This window comes from Athalia rosae, chromosome 3 (genome assembly GCF_917208135.1).
Source record: "Athalia rosae chromosome 3, iyAthRosa1.1, whole genome shotgun sequence".
NCBI lineage: Eukaryota > Metazoa > Arthropoda > Insecta > Hymenoptera > Athaliidae > Athalia > Athalia rosae.
The window spans coordinates 24,582,059-24,600,351 of record NC_064028.1 but is presented as its reverse complement, the minus strand read 5'-3'; the positions used below and the strand labels follow the sequence as shown (position 1 = coordinate 24,600,351).

The 18,293-nt window shown below is 41.5% G+C and overlaps 1 protein-coding gene across 1 annotated transcript; it reads right to left on the bottom strand.

Moving 5' to 3' along the window:
• Positions 1–5,654: 5,654 nt before the first annotated feature.
• Positions 5,655–8,024, bottom strand: LOC105686805 (3'(2'),5'-bisphosphate nucleotidase 1). The gene is made up of 6 exons (XM_025747063.2): positions 7,877–8,024; positions 7,558–7,775; positions 6,588–7,062; positions 6,286–6,505; positions 6,118–6,202; positions 5,655–6,046 (listed from the first exon to the last, which is right to left on the bottom strand). Exons 3-6 carry the CDS (start codon positions 6,943–6,945, stop codon positions 5,789–5,791), a joined length of 921 nt encoding a protein of 306 aa, XP_025602848.1. The 5' UTR covers positions 6,946–7,062; positions 7,558–7,775; positions 7,877–8,024; the 3' UTR covers positions 5,655–5,788.
• Between the last annotated feature and the right edge of the window lie 10,269 nt (positions 8,025–18,293).

The window sequence follows — 18,293 nt, the reverse complement described above, 5'->3', positions numbered from 1 at the left end:
GCTGGCAACAAGCTGTTTCAGTCGCCAGCTTTTAACCACCGTAACTGTACAGTATACGGTTATAAGTACATAACATATGCCACGATGCTACTAAAAGCCTCTATTTCCGAAGATACCGCGCGGTAGGAGCAAAACCAGCACGGAAGGCAGCGCAACGCCTAACTTTTCGAAACGAATTAGACTTCCGCGACTCGTACAAACGCGGCAGCCAGCAACTACACCGATTTTCCTGAGAGAGAATAACGAATTACGGTTTCCCAGCTACTGCAACGCGAGCGTTCGGGCAGCTGTATACCTATAACCGCCCTACGGAGTTGTAGCTGCTTCGCCCTCTACGCGTAATAAATTTAACCGAGGAGAAGAAAAAAAGTAAAAGTAAAATCAAATAAAACAAAAGGTAGGAAAAAAAGCTCCGCTTGCAGCATCGCGTACGCTTTTACGCTCTAATCCCTTTTTTGCTCGGGGCTCTCCTCCGGCTTACCCTACGCATCATAACCAAACACATGCGGCGTATCCCGTAATCTAAGTCAAAACACACCTACCCACCTACACGTTACCCAGAGTTCCAGAGCGCGAGAGATAAGCGGAGGGAAAAAAAAACGCAGAAAAAGGAGCAAAGGAATGTGCAGGTTTCCTTCGATTTCTTTTTTCACCGCGCCTGTACGTAGGCGAGCCTTGAAATGGGTCGAAATCTCTCTGGGTCAAAAGACAAATTAGCCCTTAAAAAGTCTGGCCCGCTCCACCACCCTATCCCCTATTGCGGTAAGCACGTGAAAAGGGAGAAGAAAATCAAAAAAACTTTCAAGGAAAAAAGGATCTCGCTTTTCAAACAAATGATACACGGGGGGCCCGGGTGTACCTCCTTCTATTTTTCGACCGAACTCCGAAGGCGGGGTAATTTTTTGGGGGGACGAATGACCGTCTTTACCTAGAAAGACAAATTCCGAAGATGATATCGGAAAATATTGCCAGACGTTCGGTGCCATCGGATAAACGCAAGAATGCTAATTCTCTTTTTGATTCGCTGACAAAAAAAATGCTCCGGTCTTATCTCAAAATGGAGCTTTACACGTAGTCGGGCTTTAATACCGATTTTCTCACGCCACTCCGAAGCAATCTGAGACTGGCCGATCGAGCTTTCCCTTAATTTATTCAGTGTCTTGTGTTCAATCAAGCATCCAATACATTATTCAACTTCTCGTACGAGAATCGCGAATCCGCTCCGATCGGAACACGTATCCTGCGAACGGTGAAATTGGGATGTTGCAAATTTCCGAATAATTGTTACCGCAAAAATCGCCAAAGTCTCAGAAATTTTCGAGTCTCGCCACTCGACTCGTTGATCGGAAAAGAACCGAACTGTACGAAGCTCGGGAGTTGAAAAAAATTCTGGGAGTTGACTTGTAAATTTTTGAGTAAGTCGAAGCTGCCAGCAAGTTTTCAGTGGCGCGGAGAAATTCGAAAGCTCCTTTCTTCCAATCCAGAACTTATGTTGAGATTAAAGTTTCCCGATCGCTCTATAGGGTTTAGCGAAAGCGAAAAAAAAAAAAGAAAAAAACCTCCGGGATTGGGAGAAAGGGAACGAGGGTTGATGAGATTTTGACTTTCGCAAATTGAGAACCTCTCCCGTACACCGTGGGTAACGGTGAGGTGTGTTCGTAACCGTAAGACTCGGCCTTGCTGCGGCCTGCGAGAGCAATTTCGTCCCAAGTGTGCTGCAGCGGAACATTCGAAAGACGTAGCCACGGTGAACTATAAACCTAAACGCAGCCTGTGGTAGTTCACGCCCGAGTACCACTCATAATTTGAAATGGACGCGTGAAAATTTTCATTACATTAGCACTAGGAGGAGGTACGGTAAAACGTATGTTTGTACGTACGTACCACTGACGGAACGTAACATTATAACGAGCGACTTGAGCCACGTAAGTTCCGGACGGGTAATAACGCCATGCATGTTATTCTGTTTTCTGCACATGCGAATTTCCTAAGGACAAATGTATAACGTCGGTGTTTGTGCGGGTGTATGGGTGTGTGTGTAAAATGTATGCGCAGTGTTCGTTGAATTGCGTGATTTATGCGGAAGATTAGAGTTCGTATGCAAATAATTATTATTTTGTACGGTGTGTGTGTGTGTGTGTTAAGACGTTGCCGGAAACGGCTAAGTTTGTAAGAGATTTTGTCGTTGTACAGGCTGACACTGCGTTTCCTGAAACGCGTTTAACTGAAAACGGCGCTTGGTCAACAATAGAGACAAGTGTTAGCTTTGAAATTAAATTATTTCAGCTACCGTGCCGGGTCCTATACTTACGCCGCTTTACCGAAACGGGCACAAGTTTGAACAATCGGCTTATAACATATTAACCTGATTCCGCTTTTGCTGCACCGTATAGTAGACTTGAATCAACACTATTAACGTACACGGCGTATAAACCTACACCTTCCGCAAGCTGTTGGAACGGTCAATTGTGCGAAAACCCGAAATTCCGAGCTACCGAGCACAAAGTTCAACAGAGTAATAAATTTCACGTATCGTCTTAAAAACGACGTGAAAAACGTTGATGAAAAATTGCAATTTCGGTGATCGAGATTTCGACGAAGCAAACTTTGGAAGAATTCCCACCACAATTCTTGACAGAGCTTTCGAGAGATCGCCCTTCCGTGCACCGCGTGAGTTCAACGTTCCGGTGAAAGAGGGTGTTTTTTTTTTTTTTTTTTTTTTTCTTTTAAGAAAAGAGCCACAGGAATGGGAGAACGTCGAGGGAAATTTGAGGTCGATATCGTTCAGCTGCGCCGGATTTTCCTTATGCTTATGATTTCGCCTGTCGGTTTTCAGTTTTATCGTATACAGAATGGGGTGCTCCTGTTAAGCGAAAAGTTTAAACAGGGGATCAGAGAGTTTTAAGAAGTGTCGAAACAAGTTTAGCTAAGGAAACCGATCCGGGGCGGATGTATAGGCAAATGTATGGAGTAATATGGAGCGATTTCCTTCCCTATAACCCGTTTTTCTAAGTGGCTTGTTGAAGTTTTTGATGAAAAAAATTCACTAATTTGATGTTGAATCCTATACGGAAGTTTACCTTTAAACTGGATTTCCCGCCAATGATCTTAACAACCTGAAACTCGGGACGTTCTATAAGTCGCCGGTAATAGGCGTCCAAAAGCGAGATTACAATAACATAAAGCTCCTTTATCGTCGCAGATACAAAACCAGACTGGAGTCTGGTACCTTTTTGAACTTCCTAATCGGCTTTTTCTTATTATTCTCATTCTCGTTCTTATTATCTTACCTTTTACTTTGCAAATAATTATTACGATTATCCGGCAATTATGCTCACCCAATTCGTGATATCATCAAAGAAAACGAGCGTCTTGGTATTAAACAAATTTTTTTTTTTTAATCGTTCGAACAATTCTGATACGCTTCTACCCCCGTTTCGCCGGAATCCCTGTACACATCCTTCTCAATTTTCATTCACTACTATAGAGAATTTCGACAGACTTTTCATCCCAACTGCACCGTATAATGCACATGTATACCATACTTGTACCAATAGCGGTGTAATATCGTATCGCTTGCGGAGGAAAATCTATCTCCTTGAAAACGTCTCAGCTGAAGGCAGTTGGAGAGGTACGGCTCAGAAGCACCTTCTGTAAGGTTAAGTGCCGACCTTTTTGCGTATATTTTTTTTCTTCTTTTTTTTTTCTTCTTGTTCTCGTACCGGTTTAAACCGCGCTAAAACTTGCCAGTTATGTGCGGGGTTTCAACCAATGGTGGGATGATATCGGCGAGAAAATATAGAAAGTTTCAAGGAGTGTATAGGAACCGAGTGGGATTCTTCTTTTCTTCGGTTGTTCATTTATTTTTTATTCCCATGAAATGGCAATAATTGTAAGAAAATAATTGTAGGAGAAGGAGTCGAGATAAAAACGGAAGAAGAGTGATCAAAAGACTGCCGCGCATGAAAAGACCGCGAGCTTTTTGTCTCTTTGAAACCAAACAAACTACGGGGAAAAAAAAAAATCCCGAAGAAGATTACCCGTACAGTCCATGTTCTGGAAGTAAATCCTAAAATACCTGAGCAACCCCTTTTTTACACTCAGGACTTTCACTCTTTGAAATGTCTCTTTGATCATCATCGAGAGATTACCGATACATTCATTATACGAACGCGTTGGACGGTGGAACGATTTTAAAAACGCAATCGGGACAAAATTATGTCGACTATCGTCGAGTTGATACCACTCTTTGGAACGTCGAACAATAGCGCACCTATACTATTTCTAAAGGTGTGCACATAAACGATACCTTGTGAGCTTGTCACCTGCACAATATACACACCTATTTTATCCGCTAGACAATGGTAAAATCTTACGACCAGTGATTAATTTTGTCTCAGCTTCTGTACGGAGAACAGTAGGTGTAGGTAGAATGCTTTATAAGAGAGGAACTAGCAACTCACGTTTATCGCGGTAACTTCTGCGTAGACATGCAGAGCGTTCTGCTACGTAGTCTAGACAGGATGGCACTCGTTGTTGGTAACCATCGTTCACGTTACGTCTCATTGTCTGGACTTTCAACCAACACAGCGTTACCGTGCGGTGATTTAACGGGGAATAGAAAGAGCTGTACCGGTTTCCATTTACTCAGCACGAAAACTTATCATTTAGAATTTTATCAGCGAACCTAGGAACACGCGTGATATACGTGTCGGGGTGAAATATCTCCCGAAAGATGAGACGTGCAAGACTAGCTACGTTCTACGACGTCGTTATTACGGTACATGTCCTGTAATCTGGATGGGACAGGGAGCGTTATCTCACTCAAGAACCTATCGAAGTCCCATTCGATTCGTAAGAGGCTTATCGTTAACTAAGTACTGGAATCCGAAATTATCCAACCCACTCCTACTATATGCTGATCAAGTCGAAAATTGGGCGACCAAAACCCTTCCTCTTTACCCACGAAACTTTGCGGTAATTGGACAGTGGTTAAACAATTACAAACACTTTCATAGTTTACCCAGAAACCACAACCGAGTTCATACCGATGCCAAAGATGCTTACGCACGCTTCGATTACCCCAAAGTTTGAGGGAAAGAGAATCGCTACAGATTGTATTAATGTATGGACGATCTAGGGGCTGCAGCTAATCTCGTTATCCCTATCGTGGTCGGGTATCAGCCGTTCACGACCTCATACATTTTGGAAAAGTTTTTTCCTAGGGTCTAATGACCAGAATATGGTTCGGTGGAATCTTCGATTCAAGATCGAAAGCAATTCGATGAGAATTGCGACTCCGAGATCGATGCGGTGAGCTTTTTATCTTGATAAATTATTACTCCGTTGTATCTCCCAAGTTTTAGCTACCTTGAACCACATCTTCCGATACCATTTCCAAACTTTCAAACGCTTCCAACTTACTTCCAATCAATACGAGGCCGAAATACCTTTTCCCAGCGGTTGGTAAGACCTACACTACCAAGCGCAGGTCACTAGCCAACGGAAGTGAAGTGGCTGTTACGCTCCGTTTGAGCATACTACTCCCTACGTTCGGATTTACCAACCGCCGAAAATCTTTGTGAACGACAAACGATGAATTATCAGTGAAATCGATTTCGAGAAAAGGATTTGAGGAGACTGAATGCACCGAGAGAGTGTGTTGCTATTTATTTTGTATTTACAGTAAAAAGAAATCATTTGAAGTTTTGGATACAATAAATGCGATGTAACTTTTTAAACTTAATTGATTCTCGTACACATGAATACTTGGAATACCGTCACTTGATTATACCAATTTTTGTTTAATCTCATCTGGAATGCGTGCCAAATACCAAGAATGTGGTTGGCCAGGCGCAGTAGCTAAAACACCGCCTTTATTTGGATGACCAGTTTCAGCGTTGTAAGAATAACGTTCACCGTGAACATCGGTAAGTGTTCCTCCGAACGCGTGAAGAATCGCCTCGGGACCACAAGTGTCCCAACGTTTACAACCCGCACTAGCGAAGACGTAAGCATGCGCTTTCCCCTCAAGAAGAAGCAAAACCTGAAAACAAATCGAGTGGGTGGTTCAATTTCATGGAACGTGAGACGAATTCTCGCGATGAGAACGATTACCTTGTGCCCCGCACCTCCGACTCTCAAGACTTCATCGGCTCCCATTGCGTCCATTGCGGATTTTACCGTACTGTCGAAATGGGAACTGAAAACGAGAAAAACAGTCATATTTTCGCCATGTCCGAACAACCGCGTCTGACCATTGACCGAGAAGAATTTCATCCACACCGTGTCGTTGTGATGACCCTTTTTCCTTCGGGGGGTGCGATCAACTTGAGACCACCCGTTCCGACACCATCGATGCCCCACATTGTACGACCTAGTTCACCGTTATCGGGATTTTTATAATACGGCTGATGAATTACTCCGCCGATAGCTTTCTCCCGAACTGCAACCCCTATCAAAACGGTCACATGCTCGACGAGGCCTTGAGTGTACTCGGAAGTCCCTATAAATCCAGAAGAAATATGACATTGGTGCGAATCGCCAATTTTTTCCGAAGAAAATCGTTATGGCAAACTTCCGCTCACCGTCCAGGGGATCGACCCAGATGCACAAATCCTTGTCTTCCAAATTCTCCAAATGAGGTGGCAGTTTGATCCCTAGGACATCCGGATCCGATTCGGCTACCACCCAATCAGACGGTACTTCGCAATTTGAAGAATCCTCCTCCCCGATTATGGTGACATTTGGAAATTGTCTACTGAGAGAGGCTAGTATACATCTTTGCGCTGAACGATCGGCTTCAGTTTGTAGATCATTTTTACCCTTTTCCACGATGCTTAAATCGCCTTGGCTCATAATGTCTCTTATTATTTTACCAGCACGTGCCGAAGCATTTACCGAAGAGGCAACGACGCGCAATAGAAGCGGAGCACTTTGAGCCATTTTGATGTTGTATTCTGTAGCTCAATTCACATGCCCAATTCACACAAGACTACCGGACCAGACCAGACTCTTACTTTTCTGTATAGTTTTACTCTGCACGAGGTCAATCTGCAAAAACTAATGAAAGAATAGAAATCCGTAACTCAAGGATATATATGTTTTAGGCGTTTCACATTGAAATCAGAATTCTGCAGAGTAATTGTGGAGTGGGGCGTATTATACGCAAGTTTTTTGGGCAATATCCGAACGTTTTTTATACCTGACCGTAAAAGGAGTGTCAAGAACAGTGTGCTTTTCTGATTAGAGAATTAAATCATTCGAGGACATTGTCGGCCAATCTGAATTGTTCTAATATAGGTACCACTGCTGATAGATAAGATTACCATGCAATCTTATCTATTACGAAACAAAAAAAATTCCCATATCAGACAGGAATTTCAGTCGAAATATTAATCGTTCGAGATGAATTTATGGTCAAACAACGAACCCAACCATCCGACGATTTGTACTATTTATACACTGAAATGTGTCATCTATATTTCGTTACTGCAGTTTTCGGCCATTGTTTTTTCAGTTTTGTCATATCATAAATCATCTAATTACAACACTAACCTCAAATGAATGTTTCTGTTGACTGTACAGGTCGATTTTTTGGTCCAATTCTAGCGTGGAGTATCTTTTACACGAGCCGGTTGTTTTCCTATCCTATATAATTTCTACGCTCTGTCGCTTTCTTCAGCTCTCGTCTCATTTCATTCGAGCCAATGCGTTGGTTTCAAGGCCGCAATGGTTGTTGAGGAGATTGATGTCACGATTATGGTCATTGTTGTCTATGGAAAGACGGATGTTATCAAATGTCTGTGATGACTATGTTCAATTCCCACTGAGATATCTCCAGACAATACACTAATTATATTTCTGAGATTATTACATTGCATCGGTTACACTAATCCGTTACGTAATTCAATCGGAAGGTGGAAAATGGTGGAAGCACGATACTCTAATATCATGAACAGTTATATCAGTCATCCGGGTCATGGGCTGATTGTGAGTAACACTCAGAAAAGGTATTCAGAGGTCGATAAAATACTCTGCGCATGTGTCGGTCCATCAAAAAAGATCAAAAAATCAACATGCGTGTGCCTAGATAATAAATATTGATTCATCCATTTTTCCTATGATTTTAGAATCAATGACAAACATGAAAATGATGTCATTGAAATATCGAAGTGGCGAATGTTGAAACCTTGATGTGAATGTATGTGGAGAAAACTTGTCCAATGAAATCATTTTTATCCACCGCAAAAGCGATTTACTGCACGCGACTTTCTTTATCAGTGGCAAGTTACTTCGAGCTTTTTATCCAGACTCCAAGCTCCACGACCTTCCAAGGTCGAAGAACGACGCGGATATTATCCATCGGTCAAATAGGAAACTATAAATACGAAACAGTCGAACATTAAGATCTCTCCCAAAAGCTGGCGTCACTCATCCGAATCCTTTCCCTTATAATCATGTCATATTGGAAGTCCATCATTTTTTCTGTAAGGATAAAAAGCTATCCACGTGTATAAGTTCATCAATCGACCGATCCGTGGAACAGGGATGAAAACTTGTTCAGCAATAAAAAATTGAACAGGTTTCTATTTGAACTCGATTTTATACGAGGCGAGTCATTTTGAGAAAATTTTGGTCAATTCATCCGAATACACAAGGAAAGGAAAAAAAAAAAAATACTTCGACGGAGATTAAAATAATAAAATTTCTATTATACTTTTTTCCCCCATTATAGGCAAGTTCAGTTGTTTTTCATACGATTGTTCTCACGATGCGATCATGATCGTATAAGAATAATTGTTATAACAATTCCAACTATGATAATAAATTTTACGAGGATGATAATAATATCAATAAGACGAAGAAGAATTCTTCAAGACGAAGCTCATTGGGGTGGAAAATTTTAACAAGAAGAAAGCCCTGCAGCCACTCGTCGCATCCCCCTCTCATAATAATTGTCTTCAAACAGATTTCTTACGCCTTATATTCAGCCACGCTTCATTCACCCTCAGATATTCTCTGCCCTCCAATAAAATATGTAATATCCGTTTATAGCTTTGTCTTTATAGCTAAAAATCCCACTCACCCTCTGTAGTATTAATAAAGTGTGTTATAATTCATAACGCGTCGTATGATGTAGTTCAGTTATTCGAAATTTATATCAGTAGAAAATACTACGGGGGTGATTCGTTGCACTCTATTTCTTTGCCCTTTATTTTCTCTGACCTCAAAACCAGGATAAACATCATACTATATTTTTCAGCTGACAAAAAAGAGGAAGCTAAGAAATTATATATTTCCAAGAAATATTATGGGAGCTTAGGCTTGGAAAATCAGGGAGTTTGAGGGGCTGAAACAAAAAAAAAAAAAAAAAAAAAAAAAATAGAAAAAAACAAGAATGGGTAAGAGAAAGAAGTCAGAAAAATGGCGACAGCGTTAAGACAGGGTAGCTGGGATGTTCGTAGAACAAATTGCTACAAGACTCACGTGTAACTTATAAGGATTAGAGTATAGGGTGTTATTCTTTTTATTACTTTATTTCTCTTCGTTTTTTTTTTTTTTTTTTTTCTCTCCCCTCGCCATTTCTGTGCCACCGGGGCTAATTTTTCTGCGTATATACGTAACGGAGATACGAGACGTCGCGTATCCGATGAGGAAGAGGAAGAAAAGGGACGCGGGTGGGACGGGACAAAAATCACAACGCCCCCCTCGGTTCACGGGGTATTTTAATCCCCTAATAAAGTAACGAGGTTAGTTATCGCGAATAGCGTAGGTAGGGATACGGTTATATGTGCAGCGTATAACTGTACAACCTATACCCACCTATGCAGGGACGCGCACGCGTGACCCCGCGACCCGACCACACGTTCCGTTCTAACCACGTTGATTTAATTTAATTATCTAGGTCCTTCTTTACCCCCCTCTCCTTCCCTCCTCGATGCTTCCGCAGCCTCACGGTTACGCCTCTCTCTCTCTCTTTCGAGTCTTAATTAAGGACGACATACTCGGGATTCCTTCGCATCGCATCGCGCATTGCGGATTATAGACCTTTAATGAATAGCTGAGAGCAGAAAGGGTGATGAGGTGCAAGTTGCATAAGATCTGCATACACACGTACAGCGTTCGCCTGATCACGCTTTGTTCCAATTATACCTTTGAGGATCGTTCGTCAATTCTCCTCGATAAAAATCGGATATGTGCAATAGATTCGGATCAGACACTATTAGCTTTTCGTCGTACGATCAATCGATCGATGGAAAATCAAATATCGTCAGGTCTTCCGTTCGACACGGGCGATCCGGTTGTGAATTTTGCTACAATGGGATATTCAAGTCTTTAAGACAATGCGCGGCTGTATAATCCCTCGCGATCTGATCGTATATTACCCGTTCATTCGAAATAGTTGTTATACAGTAGTTGTTGTACAATAGAGAGCAATGTAACGGTTTCCAGGAGCGTTTGGTGCGGAATAAAACTCCCCATAGTAGCTCGAAGGTATACGTACGGCGGGGGTTGGTGTACCCGTGAGATGGATGGGACGTCGTATAGTTGTCGCTTTCGGTATGGCCTGGTTCCTTTATTGGAATAGTTTCATTGGTCATGTATCACCTATTCTCTAACGTGCATCGCAACGTAACTCTGCAGCCTTCCACCTAGCTATGTAACATGCTGCGCATCCCACCCCATCCCACCTATTTCTCATCCCTCGGGGCTTTTACCGACCTATACATATGTGTACATGCATCACGCCGCTGCAGTCCTGAAATCCAATGTGTCCATTGGAAACTTAACTTTTTAGGTCAAGACTCCTCAGTCGGAAATGATTATCTGCAGAGTCTTCCGGAACCAAGAAATGAAGGGGCTGAAGTTCATGCTCGAGTGCTCATTTTTCTTTATAATTTTTTTTTTACCAGAGATGCGCACGTCTGGTGACTCAACAAAAAAAAATTCAATACTATTTTTGTCGGTAAATGCGATACGAATCTGATGGAAAATTTTTCGTCGCAATCATTTTCCTCTACTCCGATTTTTTGTTATCGCACCCGTTTTTAGCGCAGGCGGCGGGAGATACGACGAGCGGCATAATCTGCGAGCCGTTAGTCAAATTATACCTCATCCATTATATCGCGCAATGACCACATAACTAATCGGTATACCTTCATCTGGAATATAACGTACGGCGCTGTGGGCAAAGCGGAAGTCGGTGGTTTGTCGTGTCAAAGGAAAATCGTGTTTGTATACCATTGGCGAATTAGTATGTACACGAGAACATATCGAGGAGCGATTCGCGAATCGGCGGAGCGAATCGACCCTCGCGCGTACCGGACATTGAATCATCGATATTTACAAATGCATATCGTTATTATACGGATACAGATGTATGACCTGACGTACCTACTGACATCTGCATTAAAAATTGATACTTTCGATAAAAGCTGGATGGGATAAATAAAGAGAATCGATAAAAGGAATAAAAAAAAATAAACTCCTGACTTTGACAATTACACCGCATATAGATCTGTACGCACAAAATATGAATATTATACTCGTAATACGAGAAACTCAGTTTCACGTTCGTTTCGACTCCATTTAAAACTTTGACGAGCCTCAAATATTCTCGCCACGTAAAATATTGTAAAAAAGAAATGATCCCAGAGCGCCCTCCGCTCTGGGTTCAACTCATATAAAATGAAGGAAAAAAAAAACGAACGAGAAGAAGAAAGATGGCAAGAATATGAAGAAAAAATAAATAAATAAAAATAAAATAAGGGTTGGTTAAACACGGCCGCAATCGTATTTTAAGCGTCGTAATTTTTCATCGCCATCTTCTTAACCAAGGTCAGGAGATTTTTCTTACCCTCGAGTAACGGGAGTTCTGCGATACCCGGTTTATCTTTTTTTCACAATATTCTTACATTTCCTTATAAGTTTTCGTACTCAAGGTACGCGAAATGACTACACAGCTTTCACCATCCTCATTCTTAATTTCGCAGTACAGATGGAAGAGCAAATCTTAATATCACTCAAATTCGACGATCAAAAAATAAGAAACAACGCCGCAATCATTGTCGTACACCTCGTCGGGCCAAAAGATGCAAAATCAAGAAAGAAAAAAAAACCCCGGCGAATTCGGGAACACAAAGAAACGAAATGAAAAAATGATCGCGGAGAAGAAGTAAAATGTACCCGAGGAGTCCCCCCACCCCCCCTCCCTTTCGCCCTTCGTGCAGGTTACGGCGACGGTATTCCCATACCATTTCATTCTTTTTCTTGCGCTTCTTTTTTTCCATTCTTTCTGTTTCTCATCGTTTTTCGCGGAAAACCACATCCCTCCCACGTTCGCAGTAGTCGCATGGATACCACCAACTTGCGGGATACTTCCACGGAGCTCTGCAGAGAGCGGAAGAAACCATGAAGCTGTAAGAAACGTTTCACTTCATTCCGGAAAACAGACGACATATTTTATCACGATCTCCCCCCCGTACCACGCTGTTTCATATGGTATGTATATATATATGTGTATATATGGGGTTTACATTGCTTCGTATATATGAGGAGTGAGTTGGGCACGCGAAACGTACGCGGGGTTTCGCGAAATTGGGGTAGGTACTTCTTGTATACCTTAATATATTGTATGTACCGGTCTTATAAAATCCCTGCATCCTTACACACCGTTATTATTAAACGGGAAAACACCTGCAGCAGTGTACAGAATACTTTGCCCCGTGATGCAATAAAAATATTGTAAAAAACTAATTGCGAAAATAATAATTATTAATCAACCGGTGCAAGAGCGAAGAAAAAAAAGAAAATTAATATTCTAGAGAAAATGAAAATACGCTATGAAGTAAATTGCTCTACATTTTCATGTCATAAATTAACACGGTAATAATTGCGTGGCGTGTTTTTTTTTTTTCTCGTTACTTTTCTCATGGAGTACGTGAAGCTTCGGAAAAAAAAAAAAAAAAAAAAAAACTGAAAAATAAAGGTAAAAGAAATGAAAATTCGGACATCAAAATGGGCAGTGAGAGAGCGGAGTTTCCCGATTTATATGCAACGCAAGTAACAGGTTCTTATTATTAATAATATACCGCTCAGAGTCCGTAAACTGCTTTCGTACCGCGCTCTTTGCAATATCCGTTCCTTCTACTCTCCCTTCGTTCCATTTTCCCCTTCTTACACTTCCAGGAGTTTCCATTGCAGCCCCTCCCCCCACCTGCATAGCTATACGTACGTATCTACTCCGAAGTTCAACTTATCGAAAAATTGATTTCCAACCGCTTGCCGAGTTCGCGTTAAATTGCATAATTTTCAGGAGGGGGAGGATAAAAAAAATCTCTCGACGTTCTACTCACTTGTTCGACAAATTGAGTAGGTGACCAAGAAAAGTGAAACAACTTCGAGATGTTTTTTGCGAAAGAACTTTTGATCGACTCAAACTCAAGTTCAAGTTGAATCTCCGAATTTGGCAATTATAGACTGCAAGAATTATGAAGTGGTTCAGTTTGAATAACGAAGATCTAAATGAGTCGTGGAATTTGTGAGTCCCCGAAATTCCGTTCCTCGAAACCGCAACCGTCTGCGGCTGATTTTTGTGTCTGTTAAATCCGTAAGCTTGAATTCCCATAGTCAAGTGAACCCGGGCTTTGATTTTCCCGGAGAAACTCAAATCTCCAATATCAGACTACGTCGATCCCCCATGAAACTAAAACATCATATTACAGGACTGAGTTATAGCGCACGGAATCCTCTCAAAATATCAATTTTGGACCTTCGAAATTCGCCGGTAAAGTTCTCGGCATACGGCGCCGCACACTGTAATACACGGCTATCTCACAAAGGAGAACAAAAAAAAAAAAATAAAAATATAGAACACGAAAAATTGAAAAAAATAAGGGTGAAGCGTATAATCGGAAGACTAATTTCCAACCGTTTCTCCGTATTTTTCGCTCTCCAATTTCATAACAAAATCTCGTGATCGTTGGATGAAAGTTTCATGTAGACGTCCTTGAAATTTTCACATTTTACGATTAGTTCAGCACGCATCGTACCATCGACTGTTCTCGAAGGTCCGTGCGGCGCCAGGGCCGCGCGACTTCGACGTCGAAAAATTCTGTGGGAAGAAACAAACGGCCCGCGTGCGAAAAAGATATACGACTGTACAACTTAATAGCGGTTACTTATTCACCGCCAAAAGCGTTGCTTTTATGAGGCAATAAATAATTAGCTTTCGAGCAAGCTCTTACCGCGATACATATACCTATACAGGGGTATATGGTGTACATATTACACGGGAGTACATACATACATGTGCATTATCAAGACCATCAGCAAATCGCGCGCGGTTGAAACAAAACGACTTATCCGTATAACATTAATATTTTACAACGACCCTAAAAATGTGATAAAATAATTTCTTGTATCATCTACAATTAATTGCCCTCGAATAAATCCACGACGACATAATTATATCGTCAAATTCATCACATCCAAATTATTGTGAAAATATTGGGAATTTTTTTTTTTTTTTTTTTTCTCAATCAAATACGAATACCGATTGATTATATTTTTTAGTGAATATCATTCCGTGCGTCTCTATAGATGTACCTACGTTACACATAGTTATACATACACACACGTCCAGGTTTCATTTGATTTTCAAATTGAATTCTCATACGCCGAGTAAGAATGGAGTATCAGCTGCGTTCATTTTTGCATGTAAAACGCGTAGGAGAGCGTTTGAAAAGTGAGAAAAATGTTTGAGAAACAGATACAGCTACGCAGTATCCGTATACGGGCTGTATCGTTGTATCCTTTGTACATATATCTGGGGGATCGTGGGTCAGTGGAAAAGATCGGAATTTATTCTTTCGTCGGGTCTCGCGATCCTCGAAAACGGTATAGATGCAGAGAATATAAGGGGGAGGATACATAAACCTACGTAGACGGAGGTAGGTTGAAAAAGAGGGAAGGGGTTCGGAATTCTCCTCGAGAAAACATTATCGATGCTTGTAGACAGGAGCCCGGGCTCCGAGGGGCGTCGGGAGCGAGGAAAGGGCGAGGGGGGCGGTATTGGCAGGATGAAATTGATTCCACAAGCGAACGGACATTCGATGTATAAAGCGCGAGCGGGTTGTATGGGTTTATATATGTACATAAAAGTTGAGAGTGAAAGGAGCTGCGAAGGAAAGTATGAAGATCCGAAAGAACAGAAGGAGGAAGAAGAAGGAGAATACGGACGAAAACGGTGGCCAAGAATGAGAAGGGAAGTCTGAAAAAAATCAAAAAAAAAAGAGATAAGAAAAAAGAGAAAAGAAAACCTATGCTGCAGGAAGGTGCGGGCAATGGCCCACTGCCGCTGTCTTCTGAATACAAGGAATTGATCACCAGCTTCTTTTATTTGACACAAGGAATCCTTTATGTCCTACAGTGGAATGTTTTTACAGCGGTGGATCGGGGGTTGAGGGGTCCCGTCGCCTGTTTCACCCTCGTCCTCGTCCTCCACACCTCCGCAAGCTCTACACGGCCACACCGTTTTCGGTCCGAGGGTGTTGAAACGATACACCTCTTATCTCTCCTCGTGTGAACGAAAAAGAGGAACGAAAGCGTTTTGAAAAAATAGAAAATAAAAGAATCGAAGAAAAAAAAAACAAAAATGACTAACGAAAAAAAACCATCGGCATTAAAATTGGGGTATGCAATTTTCGCAAACACCGTCGTGGAGCGAAGCGATCTAGGCGTATAATCTGTTAGGGAATGTTGAAGAAGAAAAAAAAAAAAAACAAGGAAAAAAACAAGTTTCTGCACTCTGTAGTACCGTACGCGAAGCCCGCATGCTTTTCAAAATTTAAACCTCGTATACGTATACCGGCTGCGAATGAGAAGGATCTCCAGACTTCGGATGGTCTAGACCATAAAATGAAGCGGAATATAACTAGGGGAAAAAAATGAATGGAAAAAAAGGAGGAATAAAAAAAGGCAAGATGAATCAAGGGCGAAAGCATTTTAGGCTTGGACGCCTACTGCATTACCGCGCGGATATCAGGTGAATTTTTTACTACGAAGTAATGATAATGTAATAGAAAAGACGACGCGAAGTCTGCAGCGACGTCAGCAGCTATGTGAGAATATCTTTCTTTTTTCTCGCTATAAAGCAGAAAAAAACCCCATAGCTTCGGTAGGCCGAAAAACCAATTAGAAACGGACTGCGATGCGACGAATGGAGAAAAAAAAACAAAACAAAACAAAACAAGAAACGAATCGACGTTACGTCAGTCGTATCGCACATGTTTTTTCACCCCATTTTATCAGTTTGTCGGAATATTTTGAAAACGTGAACGCTGACGTTCGGGACGTCTGTTCATTTTTTTTTTTCTTCATCCCTTTTCAGCGGTGCATGTGCACGGGTACAGTTGAATTAAACGTAATATCGTGTCAAATGCCATAGCAATGATGTTTACTTTCCGTGGCAGCTATACTGCAGCGGAATTTATATGGCAGTATATAAAACGGAATTCACGAGTCTAAACTGCACCGGCGTATAACGTATACATTTACAGAGGTGTACAGCATCAATGACGGGTCGCGCATCGCGCCGAGTCAGAACTGGGTAAAGATAAAATATTTAAGGGCTATTAAGTTTTCAAGGGAAAATAAATATTTACTCGAACCCGGAGCACCACGCATCGCCCTCCCCCTCCACCGCCTTCGCCTGTACGAGGTGGTTCGTTTTAATTATTCAATCCTGCACCAGACCATCGCGACGGGATGCAGGCAGCTGCAATAGAGATCAGACCCCACGGGCAACAACTGTACGAGGACTTCCGATTTGTCCCGTCGTCGTACGTCCCTCCGAAGAAAGAGAGAGAGAGAGAGAAATGGAAAGAAAAAAGAATCGAACAAAATTCTCGGCGCGGAATGTGAAAGATTCGACGGTGAACGACGTACCCGTGGATTTTAGTTTTTCAATTCATTCCGTAAAAGAAAGTTCGCTGAAATAATTTCGGATTTGTTACGGTGTTATATTTTTTCTTCCTCTCATTTTTTTACCAAGGCAACAGAGGAAGAGACAAAAAAATGCTACAGTCGAGGGAGGCATTTCTTTACGGCAACGAATCCGCATAATACCAACCATATAAAACGATAATTATGAGGGAAATAATAACCACCGTTGAAAATTATCTCTCCTAAGCTGAAAAGGGGTTGAAATCTTACGCGAAAGTCGACGTCGATTGGAAGACGTTACGGCTTCATTATAACCAAGCTGCGCAGCGCTCGGCTCGAGACGCTCCTCTCGCAGTCCCTTCGAGGCATCTTTAGGTTTTTCGACAGCCCGGTCGTAATCTGATCTTCCAGAGAATTACCTAGCCTTGCGCCGTTGTACGTATACCTACCCCCCCGTCCCTTTCTCACTAGCCATTCCACCCTCTCTTTTCCTCTGCACCTGTCTTTTTTTATTTTTCAATTTGTTTCGCATTCTTATTTCTGTTTTTCCTCCTCCCTCTTCTTTTTATTACATTATTTTTATCTTCCTCGTACTTTTCTCTCCGCAGTTCTCATTGGAGTCATTATCTTTTTGTTTTCCTCTTCTACCTCCGTTTCGTCGGTCCTTTTTACAGACGCTGTTCACCTCGCTGTGCTCGCCTTCAATGAGCGGATAATCAGCGATGGTTATTTCAATTTTAATTACAAGGATAACTTGTTTCATCTTCTTATCACTGCCAATTTGGAGGTACGCGACGAGTGCGTCTTCTTCTCGGTCTCATTGAGCGTCGGGAGGCCCTCCCCATTGCATTAAAAAATTCATCTTTACTCATCAAAAGCGAAATTGTATGCCGCTTGATTATCATCGACTCGAAGAGAGGATTAGAATAAAAAAAAAAAAAAAAGCACAGAAGCAAGTAGACGTTATTCTAGTCACTGTGGGCGTTTACCTTTCCTTGTTCAAAGCCTGAACGATAGTTAATTTCAGGACGTTCTTTTCATATGATTGGATTATGTGAAACTCGTGACTTTTCTTCCAGTGAATTTCACGAAGGAAATAATAATTAGCTAGAAAAGGTTCGCACAATTTCGTACAATTTGTTGTAATTTTTGGTAATTCACAATACCTAATAAAATTCCATACGTTAGTCCGCGTTATGAAACTTGAACGCACGGAGATTATATTATTCCTGATTTTCATTCAATTTTCCAACATCGTTCGCTAATTTGAAATAATACAATATCATATCTCGGTGTTTTACAACGAAATTACAGCGTAAACATTTTTACAGTTTTTTTTTTTCTCT